The 24,373-nt window shown below is 43.3% G+C and overlaps 1 protein-coding gene across 1 annotated transcript in view; it reads right to left on the bottom strand.

Moving 5' to 3' along the window:
- The window catches only part of DAAM2 (dishevelled associated activator of morphogenesis 2), a 260,005-nt gene that overhangs the window by 18,075 nt on the left and 217,557 nt on the right, over positions 1–24,373 (bottom strand). The window contains exons 20-24 of the mRNA XM_084828535.1: positions 22,496–22,602; positions 21,433–21,521; positions 20,358–20,526; positions 18,902–19,009; positions 8,681–8,741 (exon numbers count right to left, since the gene is read on the bottom strand). Of these exons, the coding sequence (XP_084684661.1) occupies positions 8,681–8,741; positions 18,902–19,009; positions 20,358–20,526; positions 21,433–21,521; positions 22,496–22,602 (534 nt within the window). The remainder of the gene's footprint in view (positions 1–8,680; positions 8,742–18,901; positions 19,010–20,357; positions 20,527–21,432; positions 21,522–22,495; positions 22,603–24,373) is intronic.

The raw sequence follows: 24,373 nt of genomic DNA, 5'->3' as shown, positions 1-24,373 counted from the left end.
CTGCCTTGGGGATGCACGTAGGGTAATTCCCAATATATCGGAACTGAAAGGACATTAACATTCAGTCTAAAGTACAGTATTGTCACTTTTATTTCAGATTCCAATAGAAATGAAAGACCGTATGCTAACATGAACTAGAGGACTTGAATGACACACATGGGGTAATTCCCAATATATCGGAACTGAAAGGACATTAACATTCAGTCTAAAGTACAGTATTGTCACTTTTATTTCAGATTCCAATAGAAATGAAAGACCGTATGCTAACATGAACTAGAGGACTTGAATGACACACATGGGGTAATTCCCAATATATCGGAACTGAAAGGACATTAACATTCAGTCTAAAGTACAGTATTGTCACTTTTATTTCAGATTCCAATAGAAATGAAAGACCGTATGCGAACATGAGCTGGAGGACCTGAATGTTTCATTCTTAAGAAAGTCGACAGTGCTTTGAATGACCTCAGGAGGTCAGTCAAGGACAATATCAAGTGCTCCTTAGTTTCCACCCACTTCCTTTCAAAACTGTTGCTTCCATAGCAAGTTCTGATCACGTGTACTGTATCAGCTTAATATTTTCTCTAACCTCTGGATATTCCTCTGCTGCCTTCATGCAATTACTACCATACACTGATTTTCTCTAAACCAAATTAAAATAATCATTCATCAGATTTCGGTTAGTCTTCTACTTGTTCCAAGATGACAAAAACTGCTACTAATACCAATTTTCTCAGTATGTGCACAGGTTGCCTGCCAAATAGACTTATCTGACTGGAACAATATTGCAAGTCCAGGGAACTGGATTTGACAATTCGACAAGTTCAGAGTGAATTTTGAACACTTGAGTAGCTTTTGTTAAGGTTACCCTTGCCTCCCTCTCTCTTCCCCCACTCTCTCTTCTTCTTCCTAACTACATTTGGATGGTGAGTTCCTCAGGGTACGCAATCTGTCCTTTGCTTTTGTTCTCCTATAATATTCCATGCACAGTGATGGCTTTCTTATTATAGTGGCTTACTTACGCTCCCAGTTTTAACCGAGACACTACCTAGTTGTACTGTGATTGTTTTGGACATTGCCTGTTCCCTCTTTAACCTTGAGTGAAAATTTAGAAGTCAACATTTTATTGTAAAGAAAATGCCCAATAGTCATCTCCTTTTGGGAGGAGGTCATAATACAGATAAACTTTGTTTTGGAAGGAACACTCTTTAATATTGAATGATGTGCATGTCCTCCTAAACTATTTACTGGTTTGTTGGAAGTCAACACAAATGGATTTCTGAGCCCTTATGACAGCCAAAACACTGATATTACAACACTGAAAGGATAAATGTTCACCTCCTATAATGCAATGGATTGAGGACCTAACAACAATTTGAACGGGTGGTATATATGCACCACTTGCAAATGGATAAATATATGAATATTTTCTTGAAGCTTATGCATAAGCTCTTCTTGTTGTTGTTGTTTTAGAATGGTGAATTTGATGGAATATTGATATTTCTATGCATATCATTTCTTGTTCATTTTTTCTTCTTTTCACGATTTTTTGTTCTGTTTTGTTAAACTCACAATAAAAAGAAAAAAGATTAATAAAAACATTTCATTGCAAAGGGTTGCGCCGAAGTCAGGAATTGTGTTGAAAATCTTCTCTTCCAGAGTTGTTCTGAAAGATCATTAAAAACTGAGGTGTGTCCACAAATGCTACCAATGTCATTGGCAGCAAGGCAGATGCCCTGGCAGCAGTGTTCACAAAGAACAGCGAGTGTTTACAGTTTTCCATTTTGATCTGCTTTGCAATGCCGCCTTCACTCTGTGAAGTTTCTCAAAGCTGAACTCGCATTTCATTTTTTAACAGTGCTGCCAGCCCTGGGAAGCAAAGGATTACAAAGTGCCTCTGTGAGCAGCTGACTGCGGACCTATTTTTAGTCTTGTGTTTGTAATAAGGGGCCTTGAAGAACCCTCTCAACTGTCAGAGCCAGGACTGTGGCAAGAACATGCTGGAACACAGTCAAGAGTTGCACCTTTTTCTCCCCTCTCCCCCCCCCCCCATCATCCCCTTCCAACAATGACCTTTCATTGTTGCTACAGTGCTGCATTTTTACATGCCAAAAAATGTGAAATGAATGAGCAAGACTGGGAGGTGCTGGCTGCCAAGGATAAAAAAAATAACAATAAATAATAATAATAAAGTGAGGTGGGTGGGAAGAGGGGAACTGGTGTATGAATGGAAAAAGAGATCTTGCCCAAGAAGAGGAAGGCGAAGGTACTGCAAGGACACTGGGCAAGCAACCCACAAGCTGAAAGCAAACCAAATTGACAGGTTTATCACCCGACAGCTGCAACTATCTTATAATTTCTTGGTTGCATGAAATAGCCGACACAGACAAACTAGGACACACAGAGCTTTCTTATCATGTGAAAAACTGAACAACATTCCTCAACAATATCCTTGTATTATTTTTCAAATTGGCCACTGCTTGAATCCACGTGAAAGTTGGATTTAAAAATGCACACTGAACAGCATTTAATGTAGTGGAGCTACCATTCAATGCCTTTTAAGCATCTTGGCATATTCACAGTTAAAATGATTGAAGGATGAGTTCCTCTATCACTCCCTTTCCAAGCATGCATAATGGGTGAAGTTGGGATTCTAATCTGCATTACTGATTGCAGTAACCGTGCCATGGGGCATTCATTAAACTGGACTTGACTCTGCCAAACCCCACCAGTGGATGGTGAAATTTGGAATGGATTAGACAATTTACTCCAAGCATATACAAAGGGGCCTTAGCATGGGCATGTCTGGTAGGAGCATTAGTGTGGCCAAGAGATAACCCTGGCCTGTGCTAGGGCTCATGTGTGCAAAGGTCTCTGGAGCAATGAGGGTCAGATGCTATCACTGACTCCTCACAGAGTCAAAGACCTCGGGACATACAAGACAGGGCTTAGCACAGCCCAGGGATAACGCTGAGCTAGACTAATCCTCACCTTGAATGCTTAAGAAGTTGCCATAAGGTCTCTTTTACTAATGATTGTGATTAAAAAACGCAATTTGCATGTAAACAGAGCAGCTCCAATTTTTTTTTAAAAAAACCCCTAACAACGTGTTTTCATAGAATCACAGAATCATAGAATAGTAGGGTTGGAAGGGGCCTATAAGTCCAACCCCCTGCTCAATGCAGGAATCTTTTGATTCCGCCAACAATGATACTGAACCTGCAACTCAACAGAAGTCAGACGATGTATAGTATAAAGAGAGGGGCCAATTCAGATGCAGGCCTGTCCCATCATTCTGATACACATGGTGGGAATGAGAAAGCACCTTAGCTCCCCATCTACCCAGCATTCTTAGCCCACCTTTGATGTCACCACCTATTTAAATGGGGGCATCCTATTTTCCATTCCATTGGGAGAGAATGTACAGTTCTGTTCCAAGCACATGTATTTTGTCTACAAATACAAGACACCACTAAGGGTCACTTCACACATTGCATGATTAGCAGATATACGTTACAGACCTGTGCTGGGTAATATTTGAAGTGTAAACCTTGGCATTAACATAACCTTATTCTCTCTCCAAAGAACCGTACAAGCTCTACATGGATAGTTCTGCTGAGGAGATCATTGAAAGCAGCCCCAACATATGCAGACAAGTAATTCAATATATAATAATAAAGAAGAAGAAGAAGAACGAACTGGATGATAAACTTCTACAACGGTCTCACCTGTTGAAATAATGTAGTTTTGAGATTGCGTTTGATATTTATTTTATATTTATTGTGTCTTAATGTACTTATAGCTTAATGTATGTTTGCTGCAACTGATGATAACAATCCAGCAATCCCAAATCGCAGGCGGGAAACATAGATAGTGTGACATAATGAAGGCCACACAGAAAGCCAGTCCCACAGTGAGCATGAGAAAGTAGGTGTTCTTGGCTCCAGGTCCTACGCTCAGTTCACAACACCCTGGGGAATATCAGTACGACTGAGGTTTGTCTGTTTCACAATAGACTATTGGCTCCTTTCCTTATTAGCGCTGTGAACCCTGCCCCCGACTTTCGCGAAATGCTTTGCTCTCTGTGAAAGAGGAATTGTTTTTTCTCGAGGGGGAGAATTTGGAAGAATTTTCTAATGGGAGTGGGGAGGCAGGGGTTCCATCTACCTTATTCAGTATACGAGGTGGCTCAGGAGACTTCTATCTATCTTTTAAACTTTTAAAATGTCTCCCCTGCACTGACAGCTTAATGGAGGTCTTCACAATCAGCTTTCAGCTCAGCAGCAGTTCCTGGTATGGTCAATGTCACGCTGCGCTGAAGAAGCCTGAGCAGGAAGGGGACTTTGAGGAGCAACCTGCAAGCACGAATGGGACTCGTTTTAAAGTTTTTTGTAAGGAGGAATGGGACAAGCAGCAGCGGGACTCGCGGGCAATGGGACTTGTTTGCAATGGGACTTTGCAAGCAGGAATGGGGCTTGTTTTAAAGCTCTTAAAACTGTAGAAATCTCCCATTCCTGCATGCAACGTTGGAAACTCTTGTTTGCAGCATTAGAAATCCACCAGTTTCCTTTTCAGTATTTTTTGCCTGTCAGGCAAGGCTGCTAGTAGAGGGAATGGCAGAGAGTTTAAAAATAGAATCATAGATCATAGAACAGTAGGGTTGGAAATGGCCTACGAGACCATCGAGTCCGACCCCCTGCTCAATGCTGGAATACAAGTTAAAGCATCCCTGACAGATGGCTGTCCAGCCTCATCTTGAATGCCTCCAGTGTGGGAGAGCCCAACACCTCCCTAGGTCATTGGTTCCATTGTCGTATTGCTCTAACTGTCAGGAAGTTTTTCCTGATGTTCAGCTGGAATCTGGCTTCCTGTAACTTGAGCGCATTATTTCATGTCCTGCACTCTGGGATGATCGAGGCAAGATCCTGGCCTTCCTCTCTGTGACAGCCTTCCAAGTACTTGAAGAGCGCTATCATATCTCCCCACAGTCTTCTCTTCTCAAGGCTAACATGCCCAGTTCTTCCAGTCTCTCTTCACAGGGCTTTGTTTCCAGTCCTCTGATCATCTTTGTTGCCTTCCTCTGAACCCTCTACAACTTGGCTGCATCCTTCTTAAAGTGCAGTGCCCAGAAATGGACACAGTACTCCAGATGAGGCCTAACACGTGCTGAGTAGAGGGGAACTAGTACTTCCCAGGATTTGGAAGCTGTGCTTCTATTAATGCAGCCCAAAATAGCATTGGCCTTTTTTGCAGCCACATCACATTGTTGGCTCATATTCAGCTTGCGATCGACAACAATTCCAAAATCCTTCTCACTTGTAGTGTTGTTGAGCCACATATCCCCCATCTTGTAACTGCGCATTTGGTTTCTTTTTCCTAGGTGCGGAACGTGGCATTTATCCCTATTAAATTTCATTTATAAAATAAAGATTGGTGGTATAACAAATAATAGTGTTATTCCTCATTTCAAGAACCTCATGCAATGACTCCTTCTCACACACACTCTGCCCCCCCCAACTCAAGCCACAAATCAGCCAAAGCACGCTCCCTGCTCAGGAGGGAAGCGGCAGCAGCTCCCTCCCTGCCAGAGTACGGAGAGCAAGGCGAGTGACACTGGCTACCTATAGCCAACTTGCTGAGCTTGCAAAACACTCCCCCCAACCAAGCAGCAAGGTGGTTGCAGCCACTTTCCTCCCAAGCAGGGAGAGAAGAGCCTTTGCAAGCACAAGGGCACCAGCCAATAGCCAGCACTTCCTGCGCTTGCAAAGTACTCTTCTTGCTCAGAAGGGAAGCGGCAGCAACCACCTCCCTGCAGGACAGGGGAGAGAAGAGACTTTGCAAGCACAGGATATACGGTATGAAAGGAATACACACACACACCCCCTTCTCAGCTAGCTCCTGGTAGTAATGTATGTGTCAAAGCCCACGCCCCTAAAATTTTTCAGAAAATTCTCACACTTCCCCACAATTTTCATATGTGATTTCTTTCTGACCCTCCCCACATTCAAATGGTTGAGAGAGAAAAAGGACTGAAAATTTCAGCACAGCACTATTCCTTATGGGCCCATTGTGATTCACAGGACATATAAAACAACTCTACAGAAATTACCCCAAAGCCTATAAAAGTGAGTATAAATTCAGAGGACCCTTTTAAATCTGAGCCACTCTCTAGAACACATGCATGTAATTCTCTCTCCACTTTTTCTGATGATTACCTACACTGCACCTTTTCCATTCAATTTTGTATGCATGTTCCTCTGAACTACATACATGCTAGAACTGCTGGGGGGCGGGGGGATGATCACAGCTCACTGGTAAAGCACATGCAAAATACCCTTAAGATCATAAGAAGAGCCATGCTGGATCAGACCAAGATCCATCTAGTCTAACATTCTCTTCACACAGTGGCCAACCAGCTGCCCATGGGAAACCCACAAGCACGACATGAGTATAACAGCGCCCTCCCAACCATGTTCCCCAGCAACTGGGGTACACACTGCCTCTGATACCGGATGTAGCACAAAGCCAACAGGGCTAGTCGCCATTGATAGCCTTATCCTCCATGAATTTGTCCAATCCCTTTTAAAACCATCCAAATTGTTGGCCATCACTACATCCTGTGAAAGTGAATTCCATAGTTTAATTATGCAGTGTGTGAAGAAGTACTTCCTCTTTTCTGTCCTGAAACTCCCACCAATCAGTGTCACGGGATTACCCCAGGTTCTAGTATTATGAGAGAGGAGGAAAAATGTCTCCCTATCCACTTTTTCTACACCATGCATAATTTTGAACACCTCTATCATGCCTCCCCTTACTTGCCTTTTTTCTAGGCTAAACAATTCCAGCTATTGTTTATTTCCTCATAGGGGAGTTGTCCCAGCTCCTTGATCATTTTAGTTGCCCTTTTCTGCACCTTTTCCAACTCTAAAATATCCTTTTTTGGGTGCAGTGACCAGAACTGTACACAGTATTCTAAGTGTGGTCACATCAGAGATTTGTATAAGGGGTCTATGATCTTGGCAGCTTTACTTTCAATTCCTTTCCTAAATATTCCTAACATGGAAGCTGCCTTTCTCACAGCCACCACACACTGGCTCAACATTTTCATCAAGCTGTCCACCACAACCCCGAGATCTCTTTCTTACTCTGTCACCACTAGCTCGGATCCCATCAGCTTAAACTTTAAATTGGAATTTGTTGCCCCAACATGCATCACTTTACACGTGCCTGGGACCTTGGAGAGCTACTGTCTGTCATAGTAGATAATTCTGGGCCAGACGCAAGAATAGTCAAAGCAGTGTAAAGCGGCTTCCTATGTTTACATGCAAGGCTCTACATAGGCAACTGCCTTATGTTGAGTGAGACCATGGGTCCATGTAGCCCAGTATTATTGACACTGACTGGCAACGGCTCTCCAGGGTTTCAGGCAGGATTCTTTCCTAGCCCTACCTGGAGATGCCAGGGACTCAACCTTCTGCATGCCAACCAGGTGCTCTACTACTGACTTACAACCTTTCCCCAAGCTACACCCCCTGAGAAACTGTGGTGCACAAGGATGACAGGAGGACAACAAGGGTTGAAGAAGCTGATAGGAATGTGTGAGTTTCATAGAATCATAGAACAGCAGGGTTGGAAGGGGCCTATAAGACCATCGAGTCCAACCCCCTGCTCAGTGCAGGAATCCAAGTCAATACATCCCTGACAGATGGCTGTCCAGCCACGTCTTGAATGCCTCCAGTGTGGGGAGCCCACCACCTCCCTAGGTAATTGGTTCCATTGTCGTATTGCTCTAACAGTCAGGAAGTTCTTCCTGATGTTCAGCCGGAATCTGGCTTCCTGTCACTTGAGCCCATTATTCCGTGTCCTGCACTTGGGGATGATCGAGAAGAGATCCTGGCCTTCCTCTCTGCATTTGACATGAAGAATGATGCTACACCAGTGTGTGGCTGCTTCAAGAAGCTTTAGATATGTCCACTCTTAGCACAGTGCGGCTTACAGGGATTCTCAGAAACGGATGTCTCATTCACAAATCTAAAAATGCCACAAAACATTTATACACATTCTCAGCTCTGGGAAAGACAAGATAAGCATGGCTAAGACTTAGGAGTGGGATGTCCATGAGTCTTTTTACTTGGAAGTAGCCAGGTATTTTTCATCTTGGGGGTGGCTCATGTGTTGAGCAGGGAGCAGTAATGCTATTGCCTGATGTAACACAGCTTGGTTAATGCTATACAGGGTTGGGACCATCCATTTCATGCCTCCCTCCCTCCTTCCCTCCTGGCAGCTGTTTTGGCAGGTAATAAATGCCTCACTACATAGGCTATAGCCCACCTGTGTAGACCTGTCCACAGAGGCCACATCAAACACCTGCTTAAAGACCAAATATCTCTGAAAGGAGCAAACAAAAAGTGTTCAACATTTTGGTAAATGCCAGTTGTCAAACTCCCATTTCTTGACTCTCAGTAGCAGACCAAACAAGCTTCTTGTTAAGGGGTACATCTGTTAATATTGTCAGCCCAGATTTCACAGGAGACATTAAAAAAATGGTTCAGTCTTAGGGAAAAAGGCTCTGCTTGACAAAGGAAGAAAAGCGCTTTCTTCTCTCACCAAAGACACAGTGCCCCAGATCCCAAGGGGGACATTTTTAAAGTGGAGTATTTGGAAACTATGGCATACTTACAGCTTCAACAGCTTTCAATCCAGTCTTTATGTTGTTAACTTCCTTCTCCAGCTCCACCAGGCTGCAAGGAGACACGCAGCAGTTTAAAACAAAAAGGGCAGTGTTACATGGGAATATAGGAACTGCTGAAGCAGGAAAGATTGCTGGTCCATCAAATCTAGTATCCTGCCTCCGGCACCAGCCCCACGCCAGATGCTCAGAGAACAGAGGAAGGGGTCCATTTGGCTTTGCACTGGCTTTTAATAAGAGGTTTCAGACCCTTGGCTGCTTGTATTCACATTAAAGATCCCACAGTATCCAGAAGAGAGTAAGCATTTTGGCCTCAGGATATCTGCAATGTGGAGGCAAGCTATGAGGCCTGTGAACACCACTCCACTCTTTAGCATGATGTGCTAACCACATGGCTAGCTTTAAATAAATCAAAGAGCTTCCAGTTTAGACAAGCCTTTGGCCTGATGGACTGATTACTAGCCTGCTATTTGTCGATACCGTTACCTGCTCTTTTTCTATATTTTTAAAACCTTAAATTTTTTATTGTCATTAGCCACCTTGGACACCTAGTACAGAAAGGCAGGACTGATGTTTAATTAATTTATTAATAAAATAACTGCTCAACCCACAAGTAAGAAATCAACACCAGAATATCCATCTCAATCAGGTCAGCTCTTCCTCCCCATAGACACGATTTGATTCTTCTCCCGCAAAAAACCCTAACATCCTAGTGTAGTACAGCTTATCCCTGGGATCATTTATAAAGAAACTTCTAATCTATCATTCTAGATCTTTTAGCTACACTCATATCCAGAATCCTTGGACTGGGTAGTATAAGCATATGGTGCTGGTGCTTTGCTGACTGTAGTGGCTCCCAATCTGTTCCCAGGCCCAGTTCAAACAGACAGTATTGACGTTCATGGCTTTGGACCAGGGTACACGAGGCTCATCTGTCTCCATATGCACCTACTTGGATCTTAAGATCTTTTTTGAGGCTGACCGCCAGGTGTGCCTAATGCCTACCTTGATGTCATTTTACTAACAGGTGAAGACTTTTTGTGTCTCCCCAGGCCCTTTTAACCCCTTCATGGATCACTGCCCTGTTGTGGTGAAGGGGCTTGCGTAACTCAGTGAAGCCATAAGCTATGCCGTGCAGGGCCACCCAAGACGGACAGGTCATGGTGGAGAGTTCTGACAAAATGTGGTCCACTGGAGAAGGAAATGGCAACCCACTCCAGTCTTCTTGCCAAGAAAACCCCATGGAACGTATCACAAGGCTAAAAGAGATGATGCCGGAAGATGAGCCCCTCAGGTCGGAATGTGTCCAATATACTACTGGGGAAGAGCAGAGGGTATTTCCAAGTAGCACCAGAAAGAGTGAAGCGGCTGGGCCAAAGCCGAAAGGACACTCAGCTGTGGATGTGTCTGGTGGTGAAAAGAAAATCCGATGCTGTAAAGAACAATATTGTTTAGGAACCTGGAATGTTAGATCAATGAATCAAGGTAAGTTGGAGGTGGTCAAACATGAGATGGCAAGATTGAACATCGACATCTTGGGAATCAGCAAACTAAAATGGACAGGAATGGGCAAATTTAATTCAGGTGACCATCATATCTACTATTGTGGCCAAGAATCCCTTAGAAGAAATGGAGTAGCACTCATAGTCAACAAAAGGGTGGGAAAAGCAGTACTGGCGTACAATCTCAAAAATGATAGAATGATCTCAGGACGAATCCAAGGCAAACCATTCAACATCACAGTAATTCAAGTCTATGCCCCAACCACTGATGCCGAAGAAGCTGAGGTTGATCGGTTCTATGAAGACCTCCAACACCTTCTAGAACTAACACCAAATAAAGATGTCCTCTTCATCATAGGGGACTGGAATGCTAAAGTAGGAAGTCAAGAAATCACTGGGATAACAGGCAGGCATGGCCTTGGTGTACAAAATGAAGCAGGACAAAAGCTAATAGAGTTTTGCCAAGAGAACACGCTGATCATAGCAAACACTCTTTTCCAACAGCACAAGAGACGACTCTACACATGGACATCACCAGATGGTCAATATCGAAATCAGATTGATTATGTCCTTTGCAGCCAAAGATGGAGAAGCTCCATACAGTCAGTCAAAACAAGACCTGGAGCTGACTGTGGCTCAGATCATGAGCTGCTTCTTGCAAAATTTCGGCTGAAATTGAAGAACGTAGGGAAAACCACTAAACCATTCAGGTATGGCCTAAATCATATCCCTTATGAATATACAGTGGAGGTGAGGAATAGATTTCAGGGATTAGACCTGATAGACAGAGTGCCTGAGGAACTATGGACGGAGGTCCGTAACATTGTTCAGGAGGCAGCAACGAAATCCATCCCAAAGAAAAAGAAATGCAAGAAAGCCAAGTGGCTGTCTGATGAGGCTTTACAAGTAGCTGAGGAAAGAAGGGAAGCAAAAAGCAAGGGAGAAAGGGGAAGATATATCCAACTGAATGCAGAGTTCCAGAGAATAGCAAGGAGAGACAAGAAGGCCTTCTTAAATGAACAATGCAAGGAAATCGAGGAAAACAACAGAATGGGAAAGACTAGAGATCTCTTCAAGAAAATTGGAGACCTCAAGGGAACATTTTGTGCAAAGACGGGCATGATAAAGGACAAAGAAGGCAGGGACCTCACAGAAGCAGATGAGATTAAGAAGAGGTGGAAAGAATACACAGAAGAACTATACAGGAAAGATCTTAATGTCCTTGATAGCCATGATAGTAATGTCCTTGATAGCCATGATAGTGCGGTCACTGAACTTGAACCGGACATCCTCGAGAGTGAAGTCAAGTGGGCCTTAGGAAGCATTAGTAACAACAAAGCTAGTGGAGATGACAGTATTCCAGCTGAGCTATTTAAGATCCTAAAAGATGATGCTGTTAAAGTGCTGCACTCAATATGCCAACGAATTTGGAACACTCAACAATGGCCACAAGACTGGAAAAGGTCAGTTTACATTCCAATTCCAAAGAAGGGCAACGCCAAAGAGTGTTCAAACTACCGTACAATTGCGCTCATTTCACATGCCAGCAAGGTGATGCTCAAAATCCTGCAAGCTAGGCTTCAGCAGTATGCGAACCAAGAACTAGCAAAAGTACAAGCTGGGTTTCGAAGAGGCAGAGGAACTAGAGATCAAATCGCCAACATTCGCTGCATCATGGAGAAAGCAAGAGAATTCCAGAAAAATGTCTATTTCTGCTTCATTGACTACGCTAAAGCCTTTGATTGTGTGGATCACAACAAACTGTGGCAAATTCTTAAAGTGATGGGAGTACCAGACCACCTTACCTGTCTCCTGAGAAACCTGTACGAGGGTCAAGAAGCAACAGTAAGAACCGGACATGGAACAACCGAGTGGTTCAAATTTGGGAATGGAGTACGACAAGGCTGCATATTGTCACCCTGCTTATTTAACTTATATGCAGAGTACATCATGAGAAATGCCGGGTTGGATGAATCAGAGGTCGGAATTAAGATTGCCGGGAGAATTATCAACAACCTCCGATATGCAGACGATACCAACCTAATGGCAGAAAGTGAAGAGGATCTAAAGAGCCTCTTGTTGAAGGTGAAAGAGGAGAGTGCAAAAGCTGGTTTGAAACTCAACATTAAAAAAACTAAGATCATGGCATCTGGCCCTATCACTTCCTGGCATATAGAAGGGGAAGAAATGGAAGCAGTGACAGATTTTACTTTCTTGGGCTCCAAGATCACCGCAGATGGTGACTGTAGCCATGAAATTAAAAGACGCTTGCTCCTTGGGAGGAAAGCTATGGCAAACCTAGACAGCATAGTAAGAAGCAGAGACATCACCTTGCCAACAAAGGTCCGTCTAATCAAAGCTATGGTTTTCCCAGTAGTAATGTATGGCTGTGACAGCTGGACTATAAGGAAGGCTGAGCGCCGAAGAATTGATGCTTTCGAACTGTGGTGCTGGAGAAGACTCTTACGAGTCCCCTGGACTGCAAGGAGGTCAAATCAGTCCATCCTAAAGGAAATCAACCCTGAGTGCTCATTGGAAGGACAGATACTGAAGCTGAAGCTGAAATATTTTGGCCACCTAATGCGAAGAGAAAACTCTCTGGAAAAGACCCTGATGCTGGGAAAGACTGAAGGCAAAAGGAGAAGGGGACGGCAGAGGATGAGATGGCTAGATAGCATCACCGATGCAATGAATATGAACCTGAGCACACTCCGGGAGAGTGCGCAGGACAGGAAGGCCTGGCGTGCTATGGTCCATGGGGTCACGAAGAGTCGGACACGACTGAACGACTGAACAACAACAAGGCCCTTTTAATCTGTTTTAAATACGTTTTATCTGGGCTATGGCTTTTTATGTTCTTCTTCTCTGTTTTATTGATTTATTGTATGTAGTTGTAACTTCTCATTATGTTTGTTGTAAGCTGCCTAGAGAACATGGTTATACGGTGGCATATAATGTCTAAATGCATAAAGAGATCCATTAACCAGGGATCTGCCTTTATTCCTATGGTAAGCTATCACTATTTTTACTGATTCATAAGCAATCATTAATTCATTTTCCATAGGCAGATGGGCTGCAAATGTGCTTCTTAAAATGAAATCAGGCTTCCTAGAATATCACATTTTACATCAGATACCCACGTTTCATGCACGTGCTCTGTGCTATATGGGTGGAAGAAACATAGCTTTCATTTAAAACAGCTAGTCGCTTAAAAGCAAAGCAATAAACAAATGAGCAGCAAAATTAACTGCATGTCTCCTCAGAAATAAGTCCCACTGAGTTCAATGGGACTTACACCCAGGTAGGTAGGTGTACAACTGCACCATGAGTAAAAAAAACACCCTTTTCTAATGAGTTGAATAAAGAGTTCCTATGAATACAAGTTACCAGAAGGAAAACTGTTACAAAGTTAATGCTGAGTGATAAGTGACTGTTGGCCTTTTATCCAGTGTTACAACATTCAAGAGTCCATGTCACATAACAGCAACATGACCACTGGTGCTACTTAATGCCTGGATGCGTGAATTAACAAAGAGGCAGCACTATAGGATGCAGCAAGACGTTCAAGGGGCTGAGGCATGTTTACACTGAACACTTGCTACGCAACTGTACAATCAACAAAAATGGCTTTGGGCCACATTTGCAGCTTGCTTGACTCAACCCAGACGCTTACTCTGCATATCCTTGTTGATATGCTGGGCATCATACAGAAAAAGGATATAACAGCCATTGCCCTGGGTTAAATAAATGGTCCATCTAGTCCAATCATCTGGGTCTCTCAGTGGGTAGAACTGAATATTATGAAGTAGTATTCCACACATTCACTTCTTAAAGGATGAAGACTCTTGTGCCAAGATAACATCCACACTAACCATCTTGGTTAAAGAGCCACTGATATTACTTATCTTCAATATCTAGTCTTTTTTTAATTAGTTATATTATTGGCTGTTAACTATCACATCTCCTGACAGCTAATTCCAACTACTTGCACTAAATTCACTAGGGGATGTCTAGCCAAATTATTATATGAAATTATAAACAAGTTTCTCTTGGACCACAGTTCAGTGGTAGAGCACATACTTTACATGCAAAGGGTCCCAGGTTAAATTCCTGCTATCTCCAGGAAAGCCTGGGAAAGCCTCTTGCCCAAAATCCTGGAGAACCACCGCCAGTCACTGTAGCTATAGAAACAAAGGAAGCTGCCTTATACTGAGTCTAATCATTGTTCCATCTAGTACTGTCTAGTGAGTTAGAACAACCAAGGATCTGACTTGGTATAAGGCAGCTTCCTATATTCCTATTCACCTTGAATAAATGTCGGAACAGTATTACTTTGCTTAGCTCGATCATTTCATCCTAAACCCACCTTTATTATGCAAGGGATCTGGAACTCTATGCTAAAAATCCCCAAATGTTGTGCCAAGAAAACCCAAATAAAACCATGCAAACTTCTGCAAATGCAGAATGCACTGTGTTTATATTACTAATTGAAGAAAGAAGGGTGGGTTATTTAAAATGCAGGTGATAGAGAACGTGCAGAAGCAAAGGTAAGTGAGTAAAGGTTGGGAGATAGGACTATGGGCAACCTGCGACCCTCCAGAAGTTTTGACCTACAACTCTCATGATCCTTTGCCATTGGCTATGCTGGCTAGGGCTGATGGAGAGTTGTAGGCCAAAATATCTGGAGGGCTACAAGTTCCCCACTCTTGTTTTACCTGTATCTGTTAAACCTGACAATTTCTACGCCATATGGATACGTTCAGGTTTTTGCCTACAACAACAAGTGCTAAAAACCTGCTTTTTCCCCTAAAATGAAAAATCCAATCCAGAATATGCTTGGGATAAACAACAATACCCCTTCATGGATCACTGCCTTGTTGTGGTGAAGGGGCTTGCGTAACTCAGTGAATCCATAAGCTATGCCATGCAGGGCCACCCAAGACGGACAGGTCATGGTGGAGAGTTCTGACAAAATGTGGTCCACTGGAGAAGGAAATGGCAACCCACTCCAGTCTTCCTGCCAAGAAAACCCCATGGAACATATCACAAGGCTAAAAGAGATGACACTGGAAGATGAGCTCCTCAGGTCGGAAGGCGTCCAATATACTACTGGGGAAGAGCAGAGGGTATTTCCAAATAGCGCCAGAAAGAGTGAAGCGAATGGGCCAAAGCCGAAAGGACACTCAGCTGTGGATGTGTCTGGTGGTGAAAAGAAAGTCTGATGCTGTAAAGAACAATATTGTTTAGGAACCTGGAATGTCAGATCAATGAATCAAGGTAAGCTGGAGGTGGTCAAACATGAGATGGCAAGATTGAACATCGACATCTTGGGAATCAGCGAACTAAAATGGACAAGCATGGGTGAATTTAATTCAGGTGACCATTATATCTACTACTGTGGGCAAGAATCCCTTAGAAGAAATGGAGTAGCACTCATAGTCAACAAAAGGGTGGGAAAAGCAGTACTGGCGTACAATCTCAAAAATGAGAGAATGATCTCAGTATGAATCCAAAGCAAACCATTCAACATCACAGTAATTCAAGTCTATGCCCCAACCACTGATGCTGAAGAAGCTGAGGTTGATCAGTTCTATGAAGACCTACAACACCTTCATAGAATCATAGAATAGTAGGGTTGGAAGGGGCCTATAAGACCATTGAGTCCAACCCCCTGCTCAATGCAGGAAGCTAAGTCAGAGCATCCCCCTGACAGATGGCTGTCCAGCCTCATCTTGAATGCTTCCAGTGTGGGAGAGCCCACCATCTCCCTAGGTAACTGGTTCCATTGTCATATTGCTCTAACAGTCAGGAAGTTTTCCTGCTGTTCAGCCAGAATCTGGCTTCCTATAACTTGAGCCTATTATTCTGTGTCCTGCACTCTGGGATGATTGAGAAGCGATCCTGGCCTTCCTCTCTGTGACAAACTTTCAAGTACTTGAAGAGCGCTATCATATCTCCCCTCGGTCTTCTCTTCTCAAGGGAGAAGGGTCAAATCCTCCCTCCCTGCCACACACACAAACACACACCCTTTTCTTTCTTTATTTTTTATTGAATGACTCATCTGAGCAAAGGGCTGGATGTGCCTGATCTTGTCTGATCTTGGAAGCTAAGCAGGGTCAGCTCTGGTTAGTACTTGGATGGGAGAGCTCTGGTTAGTACTTGGATGGGAGACCTTCTAGAACTAACACCAAAAAAAGATGTCCTCTTCATCATAGGGGATTGGAATGCTAAAGTAGGAAGTCAAGAAATCACCGGGATAACAGGTAAGCATGGCCTTGGTGTACAAAATGAAGCAGAACAAAGGCTAATAGAGTTTTGCCAAGACAACATGCTGATCATAGCAAACACTCTTTTCCAACAGCACAAGAGGCGACTCTACACATGGACATCACCAGATGGTCAATATCGAAATTAGATTGATTATGTCCTTTGCAGCCAAAGATGGAGAAGCTCTATACAGTCAGTAAAAACAAGACCTGGAGCTGACTGTGGCTCAGATCATGAGCCAAAGATGGAGATATCTATATCTGTATAGAGCCAAAGATGGAGAAGCTCTATACTGTCAGTAAAAACAAGACTTGGAGCTGACTGTGGCTCAGATCATGAGCTGCTTCTTGCAAAATTTCAGCTTAAATTGAAGAACGTAGGGAAAACCACTAAACCATTCAGGTATGACCTAAATCATATCCCTTATGAATATACAGTGGAGGTGACAAATAGATTTAAGGGATTAGACCTGATAGACAGAGTGCCTGAGGAACTATGGATGGAGGTCCGTAACATTGTTCAGGAGGCAGCAACGAAATCCATCCCAAAGAAAAAGAAATGCAAGAAAGCCAAGTGGCTGTCTGATAAGGCGTTACAAGTATTGAGGAAAGATGGGAAGCGAAAAGCAAGGGAGAAAGGGGAAGATATACCCAACTGAATGCAGATTTCCAGAGAATAGCAAGGAGAGACAAGAAGGCCTTCTTAAATGAACAATGCAAAGAAATCAAAGAAAACAATAGAATGGGAAAGACTAGAGATCTCTTCAAGAAAATTGGAGATCTCAAGGGAACGTTTTGTACAAAGACAGGCATGATAAAGGACAAAGAACCTAACAGAAGCAGATGAGATTAAGAGGAGGTGGAAAGAATACACAGAAGAACTATACAGGAAAGATCTGAATGTCCCTGATAGCCATGATAGTGCAGTCACTGAACTTGAGCCTGACATCCTAGAGAGTGAAGTCAAGTGGGCCTTCAGAAGCATTACTAACAACAAAGCTAGCAGAGATGACAGTATTCCAGCTGAGCTATTTAAGATCCTAAAAGATGATGCTGTTAAAGTGCTGCACTCAATATGCCAACAAATTTGGAACACTCAACAGTGGCCACAAGACTGGAAAAGGTCAGTTTACATTCCAATTCCAAAGAAGGGCAATGCCAAAGAGTGTTCAAACTACCGTACAATTGCACTCATTTCACATGTCAGCAAGGTTATGCTCAAAATCCTACAAGCTAGGCTTCAGCAGTATGTGAACTGAGAACTATCGGAAGTACAAGCTGGGTTTCGAAGAGGCAGAGAACTAGAGATCAAATCGCCAACATTCGCTGCATCATGGAGAAAGCAAGAGAATTCCAGAAAAACGTCTATTTCTGCTTCATTGACTACGCTAAAGCCTTTGATAGTGTGGATCACAACAAACTCTGGCAAATTCTTAAAAGAGTTGGGAGTACCAGACCACCTTACCTGTCTCCTGAGAAACCTGTACGAGGGTCAAGAAGCAACAGTAAGAACCGGACATGGAACAACCGATTGGTTCAAAATTGGGAAAGGAGTATGACAAGGCTGTATATTGTCGCCCTGCTTATTTAATTTATATGCAGAGTACATCATGAGGAACGCCGGGTTGGATGAATCACAGGTCGGAATTAAGATTGCTGGGAGAATTATCAACAACCTCAGATACGCAGGCGATACCACCCTCATGGCAGAAAGCGAAGAGGATCTAAACAGCCTCTTGTTGAGGGTGAAAGTGGAGAGTGCAAAAGCTGGTTTGAAACTCAACTTTAAAAAAACTAAAATAATGGCATCTGGCCCCATCACTTCCTGGCATATAGAAGGGGAAGAAATGGAAGCAGTGACAGATTTTATTTTCTTGGGCTCCAAGATCACGGCAGACGGTGACTGTAGTCATGAAATTAAAAGACGCTTGCTCCTTGGGAGGAAAGCTATGGCAAACCTAGACAGCATAGTAAGAAGCAGAGACATCACCTTGCCGACAAAGGTTCGTATAATCAAAGCTATAGTTTTCCCAGTAGCAACGTATGGCTGTGAGAGCTGGAATATAAGGAAGGCTGAGCGCCAAAGAACTGATGCCTTCGAACTGTGGTGCTGGAGAAGACTCTTACGAGTCCCCTGGACTGCAAGGAGGTCCAATCAGTCAATCCTAAAGGAATTCAACCCTGAGTGCTCATTGGAAGGACAGATAATGACACACTATGAACAGATAATGAACAGATAATATGAACACACTATGAACACACTATGAACACACTATGAATATAATATGAACACACTATGAACACACACACTATGAACACACACACTATAATATGAACACACTATGAACACACTATGAACACACTATGAACAGATAATAACACACTATGAACCATCTCAACACAATGATGATAGATTGAGTCCCCAGTATTTTTCTCCAACTTACTTGACTTTTGCTGCTTCTGGAAGGTACTGCAACTCAGACTGCATGTCTAGGATATCCAGGTAGTTCTTTTCGAAGATCATAATCAAGTAGTGTAACAATGTAATGTTCCTAAGGCAAAGAGATATGAATGAGGGAGAAAATAAGATGGTGGGGATGACTGCCATATTGTATATAGAGAGCCTGGCATGAAGTCAGGCTCACCAGCTAAGGTCCACGTAAGTGTCAGTATTTATGTTTCTGAAATAAAAGAACTGCAGATGGAAAGCAAACATTTCTCCTGATAACAAAGTAATATTTCACATAGCCCAGCTTTTCCTCTAGTGATTGAATGCCTATTTATCATCTCCAAATGACCCAATAGCAGATGAACACTGCACTGGATACAAAAATCTCCCTGAAAAGCAGCCTCCAAATTAAAAGAGGGACATTTCAAACCAGAGAGGTCCACTTGGTGTTTTCTTTGTTGTCCTTTTGGTGCCAGGCAAAGAGCTTCCCCCACCCCCCACCCTCCCATGTAGACCTACTCGTTAGTGCTGAGTCCAAAGAACCCAACTTCACAGCCCCATTCCCAGGCTGCAACACTGGGGATGCACATTCTACACTTCGGCAAAATTTGTACAGATTTCAGGGGTGGGGGACTTATGTTTGTAATAGCCAGCCTTTTCTTTTCTTCTTTTTTAAAACGTTGTTGTTGTTGCTATGGGAAAGTGGTGGCAGCACTCCCAGTGAGGTCCAGGGCCATTTTGCCTCACAATGCCTCTGCATCCTTCCAGGAGTATTGGTGGGGACATGGCTTCCCTACAGTTTCCCCCCCAACATTGCCGCTGGAAGGATGCTATATCATAATGGAGGGCAAAGGCCCTGAACATCCCCAGTAGCACTGCCACCACTCTCTTGAAGCACAAAAACAGTTTTGAAAAAGAAAAGATGACAAGAAAGAGAAGCTCCTGCTGCTGGCTATTACAAATGTAAGCATCATACCCCTCAAAATTTCGCCAGGCCTCTGAAGACCGTGTGGGGGTTTTGCCCCTAGAAATGTGCCGAAAACTCCCATTCAGAATTTCTGATATGGCTTTAATAATTTTAGTTCTCTGGATTGGTTTTATCTAGCTTTTAAGACTATATTGCCTTATAGTTCTTCTGTCTGTTACGATGGTTGTTATTTTCAGTATTTGTTATCTGAGTTGCACTTCGGGTGGTGGGACTTAACTGTGCTCTGCTTCTAGTTTTAAGCAGAGTAAATGATGCACCCTTAAACATATTTATTGCAGAATGCAACTTCTCTTGATACAGATTTTTGAGTGCTTATAGATTACAAATGAACACTAATTAAACACTGTGCCATAAAAGAAATTGTATTTTAATTGCTTTCGTGTATTCTTTTATGTAAACTGCCTTGGGGATTGCTATTTAATTGAAGGGCAGTATAATATTTGTAATATATAATTAAACCTACTTATCGATGCTAGATTTGGTGTCTGCTATTTTGTTCAGGCTGGAGACTTTAAAGCCATATGCATTTCCTCTTTGGCCCTTGTTCATGTAATTGCCGAAGGCTAAAACAACCTCCAGGAGCTGCTTCAGGCGCTTACTCCGGGTAAGCTCTTTGGAGGCCAAAAGAAGAGCTGAAAGAGAGACAGAAACTATGATTAGATTAACATATAGTAGTGTCATTTCAGTCAGCAAATCCCAAGTCTCAAAGCAAATAGTCCCTTTCCCACATACAACCAGGGACACTGAAAATGTGCATGAAAATACAAAACTGAATGTACTTATCTGTTTAGTACCAGTTCTGAGGAGAAGTTCCTGCAAGATGAAGGAGCATCACCGAAAGGCTTTTTCATTACAATGAAGAACATATAGACTCTATACTATAGGCAGTGGTAGGCAACATGGTGCCTGTAGACACAAAGGCACCCCTGGGCACCTCTTTTGGTGCCCATCAAGGTGCCCTACTCTTCTCACTTTAAACACGACTCATTTTCTTACTAGCAGCTGGGATTGCTGTGAAACAGAAACCTGTTGCTATTGAAAACTGTTAAAATGAGTTGTTTAGTGTGTTGGGGCTTGTCTTCAGTTTCGGGGGCAGATTATTTGTGGTTTGCCATTCCTATGGCAGCCATTTGTGGTGGTGCCAAGACGGTTACTTAAACTTCCAAATGTGGCCACAGCCCAAAAAGGTTGCTTACCCCTGTTATAGGGCTTCTGACTGGTTCCCACTCTACGTGCTGGCCATAGGTTTATGAAATCAGCCCTGGCTTGAGCCAGCCAGAAATTGTGGGGAGTGGAGATACTAGCATTTACTGTCAAGTGAGTGGGAGCTGCCCAGCACTTCCTTTTGTGTCTCATATAGGATGCTGGTTCAGCTGATGACAAAGTCAGGACCCAGGCTACTTGATAACCACATTGTCACAAATGTTCTTCCGCCTAACACATGGTGGTTACCTTGTACTGAATGCTTCACTGCACAGTATATTTTTGGAAGTCTGACACAGGTGATATGATGCTCTCTGTGAAGGCCTTAGCCTTACCTTCCACTTTTGGCTTGGCTTCTGCAAGCCTCTCTGGGAACTTCTTCTTAAAAAATAATGCTTGAAGTCGCTGCTGGTAGTGGTCAATCCTGAAGAAGAGGGAACAAAAGGCATGGGTTACATTTCAATGAGCGCCTCAGAAAGACAGAACAACCATGGGCTGAGTCTATTCTTATTCACAGTCTAATATAACTAGAGGATGCGTTAATTCCCCAGTGAATGTAATCTGTGAAGTAGCCCAGGAAGTATAGAAAACTTCATCAGCCATTTAGCTTTGGGCACAAGGATACATTACAGCAACCTGTGAAGGGTCAGCATTAGCTTTTAATTGAGGAACCAGCTAGGTGGTATATAAGAAAGAAGAAACAAGAAGGGAAGGCACCAAATATGGGTGCGGGGGCGGGGAGAGAAAGCCTCCAGGTGCATAGAAATATATTTATTAAGCCAATGCATTTCTGATATTTTATTCACAGGCACTCTTAGGCACAACAAACTTGTGTCTCTGGCTTCCAACTCCCTTGTACAACAGAGCAGATCATGCAAAGTTGGACCAGCAGTATTTTGATAAAAGGATTTCTATAATTGTTCTTGAAAGGCAGTTTAAAAATCCATAAATGAATGGATAAATAAGTAAATAATTAGCAACGTGTGATCAATTTTCCCTTTCTCTCTCAGCTTAAGAGAGAAATAAAAGAAACTCTGAATTAGGGATGGGAGAACCAGGAATGCTCAAGCTCGCTTGGTTTGGCTTGCTCCCCTTCTCATTTGCAACCGTTTTTCTGGTTCATTCAAAGAGGAAAAGTGCATATTTTTCAAAAGTTGTGCAGTTTTCAAAAATGGTGCATTCTGCAGACACTAAGGCAAGTTTGGGCATTTGCAAACATTTTCCAAGAACTTGTGCTCCTGTTTGCATTTGGGGTTGTGAACGGGGCATTTCTGAGTGATTCACGAACCGAAATGAAATTCTTGTACGTCCCTACTCTGAATTACATGCTATTGTCTTATATTCCATTCTCTCTCCCCCCACCCTTTCTCCCTCATTCTCTCTGTCACAAGCACACACCTGCTCATTTCATAAAGAAAACGATCTGCCCGAGCCATGCGGTCAATTTCATGCTTATGTTCTTCCAGCAGGTCGATATCGCTCTTCTCTGGAACAAACTTTAGTAGCTGGAACCACAGGTACAAAAAGACAAAAACAAAACATTCACAGCATGAGGGCACCAACAAGAGCAAGGAGGCAGATAGCATGAGAGTGAACTAACAGAGTTGCTACTGTAAGGAAATGCTGCTCTAAATTCCCCGTGTGATCATAATTTCAAAGCAATGCAGCTGTGGTTATAAAAGCGACCTTTATTAAACATCTGGTTGCTTCACTGTCCTTATTCTCCCCTCTGTGACCTCATTACATATTTTTAAATTCCATGTAGGATTTCCCATTTCTAGTAACTCTTTGCTGTGTACATTGTTGACATCCAGTAAAGAACACCCTTGACAGCCAGGGACACTATAGAGCTGCCGGTGTAAGTAAAGCACTAAAAGTGTTGGTCCCGCTCACCCTTCCACTCAAAGCTATGACTATCCTCCCTCCTTTTTTAAATGATTCTCCTTCAGAGAGACAATGAACAATATCTGTGCGACTGGACAGACGCTCAATACAGGCTCCTATTCATGGACTGGACTTAAAAGCTCATACGTTGACAGATTTTTTACATATCTGGTGGGAGTAATGCTTTGGCCTGGCCATGTGCACACACTCACGCTCCATGGTCACGGAAACTAACTGCCTGTAAGAAACACCAGACAAAGGATCTGCTTTTCAGCGTTCCCCGCCTTTATCCTAAGGAGCAGTTTAAATGCTGGTGATCCATCGATGACATGGTAGTGGAGGGAGCCATAATTTGCCAAGCAAAACTGAAAGTGAGGACAAAGGTAAACGCAAAGGTCTTTCTGGATACTCTCAACATTAAGGGAATGTGCAAACTGTGGGCCATCTTCTTTTAGAGCTTTTGGAATATTTATTTAAAGCAGGTTTTTAGCCTGTTCTTTTACTTTAGTTACTGTCCTCAGGGCAGCTCGATAGGAACTCAATGAACTTTCCAATGGTAGATACTAATCTCAGTTTAGCATTTGAGGTAATTTAGGGAGCAACCCTATAGTCACTAGTCAGCAGCTAGAGGGCCATAGGATATCTGGTTTTCCGGGAACCAAGCACAGAGCCCACGCTCCAAGGTCGGTTCCTGGAGAACCATCCTTCCCCCCATTCCGTGCTGCCTCGCAGGCAGCGTGGAACAGCCCCATGCTCTGCGCTCCAAAGAGGAGCACAGAGTGGCCAAAACAGGGTGTTCTGGGGTGGGGACAGCGGAATGCCGGTACGACACATCCTATGTGTTATCCAGCAGCCTCCTCCCCTGCTCTGCCTTCCTGAAATCGGCTGTCTAGCCACAAATGCAGGGCAGGAGAAGCGTGAAGGGAACAATCCCCTCTGCGCTTCTCCTGCCTTGCATTGGATAGGCGGTCGCCTCCGAGTTCGGAGGCAGCTGCCTATCCCCATAGGATTGCGCCCTCAGTGCATTAACTGGCCAAGGCTGCAACAGCAAAAGAATGGCACAGATGAGATCTGCCCCTGACATCCCTCAAGACAGCTGAGGAATAGGAAAAAAATAGCCAGCCTGAGGTGGGCAGAAGAGAGGATATTGCAAAATACTCTACCATGAGAAGTAGAGAATAGTGGCTTGTCTAAGGCCAACTAATGAGATCACTGCTGAGGTGAAATATCAGGTGAGGCCTCACCTTTTACACACTGTACTACACCAGCTCGGAACACACTTCAAGACGTTCCTTATAAAAAGATACATTGGTTTCCTTCCCATACCCTTTCTCCCTTCTTGCTTTTCAGTCTCAAGGCCAATCCCCTATTCTGTCACAATATAGAGACAAA

The sequence above is a fragment of the Heloderma suspectum genome, chromosome 1 (genome assembly GCF_057233095.1).
Source record: "Heloderma suspectum isolate Gila_16-S chromosome 1, 16-S_ref, whole genome shotgun sequence".
NCBI classification, from domain to species: domain Eukaryota; kingdom Metazoa; phylum Chordata; class Lepidosauria; order Squamata; family Helodermatidae; genus Heloderma; species Heloderma suspectum.
This window is presented reverse-complemented; position numbering and strand designations above follow the sequence as displayed.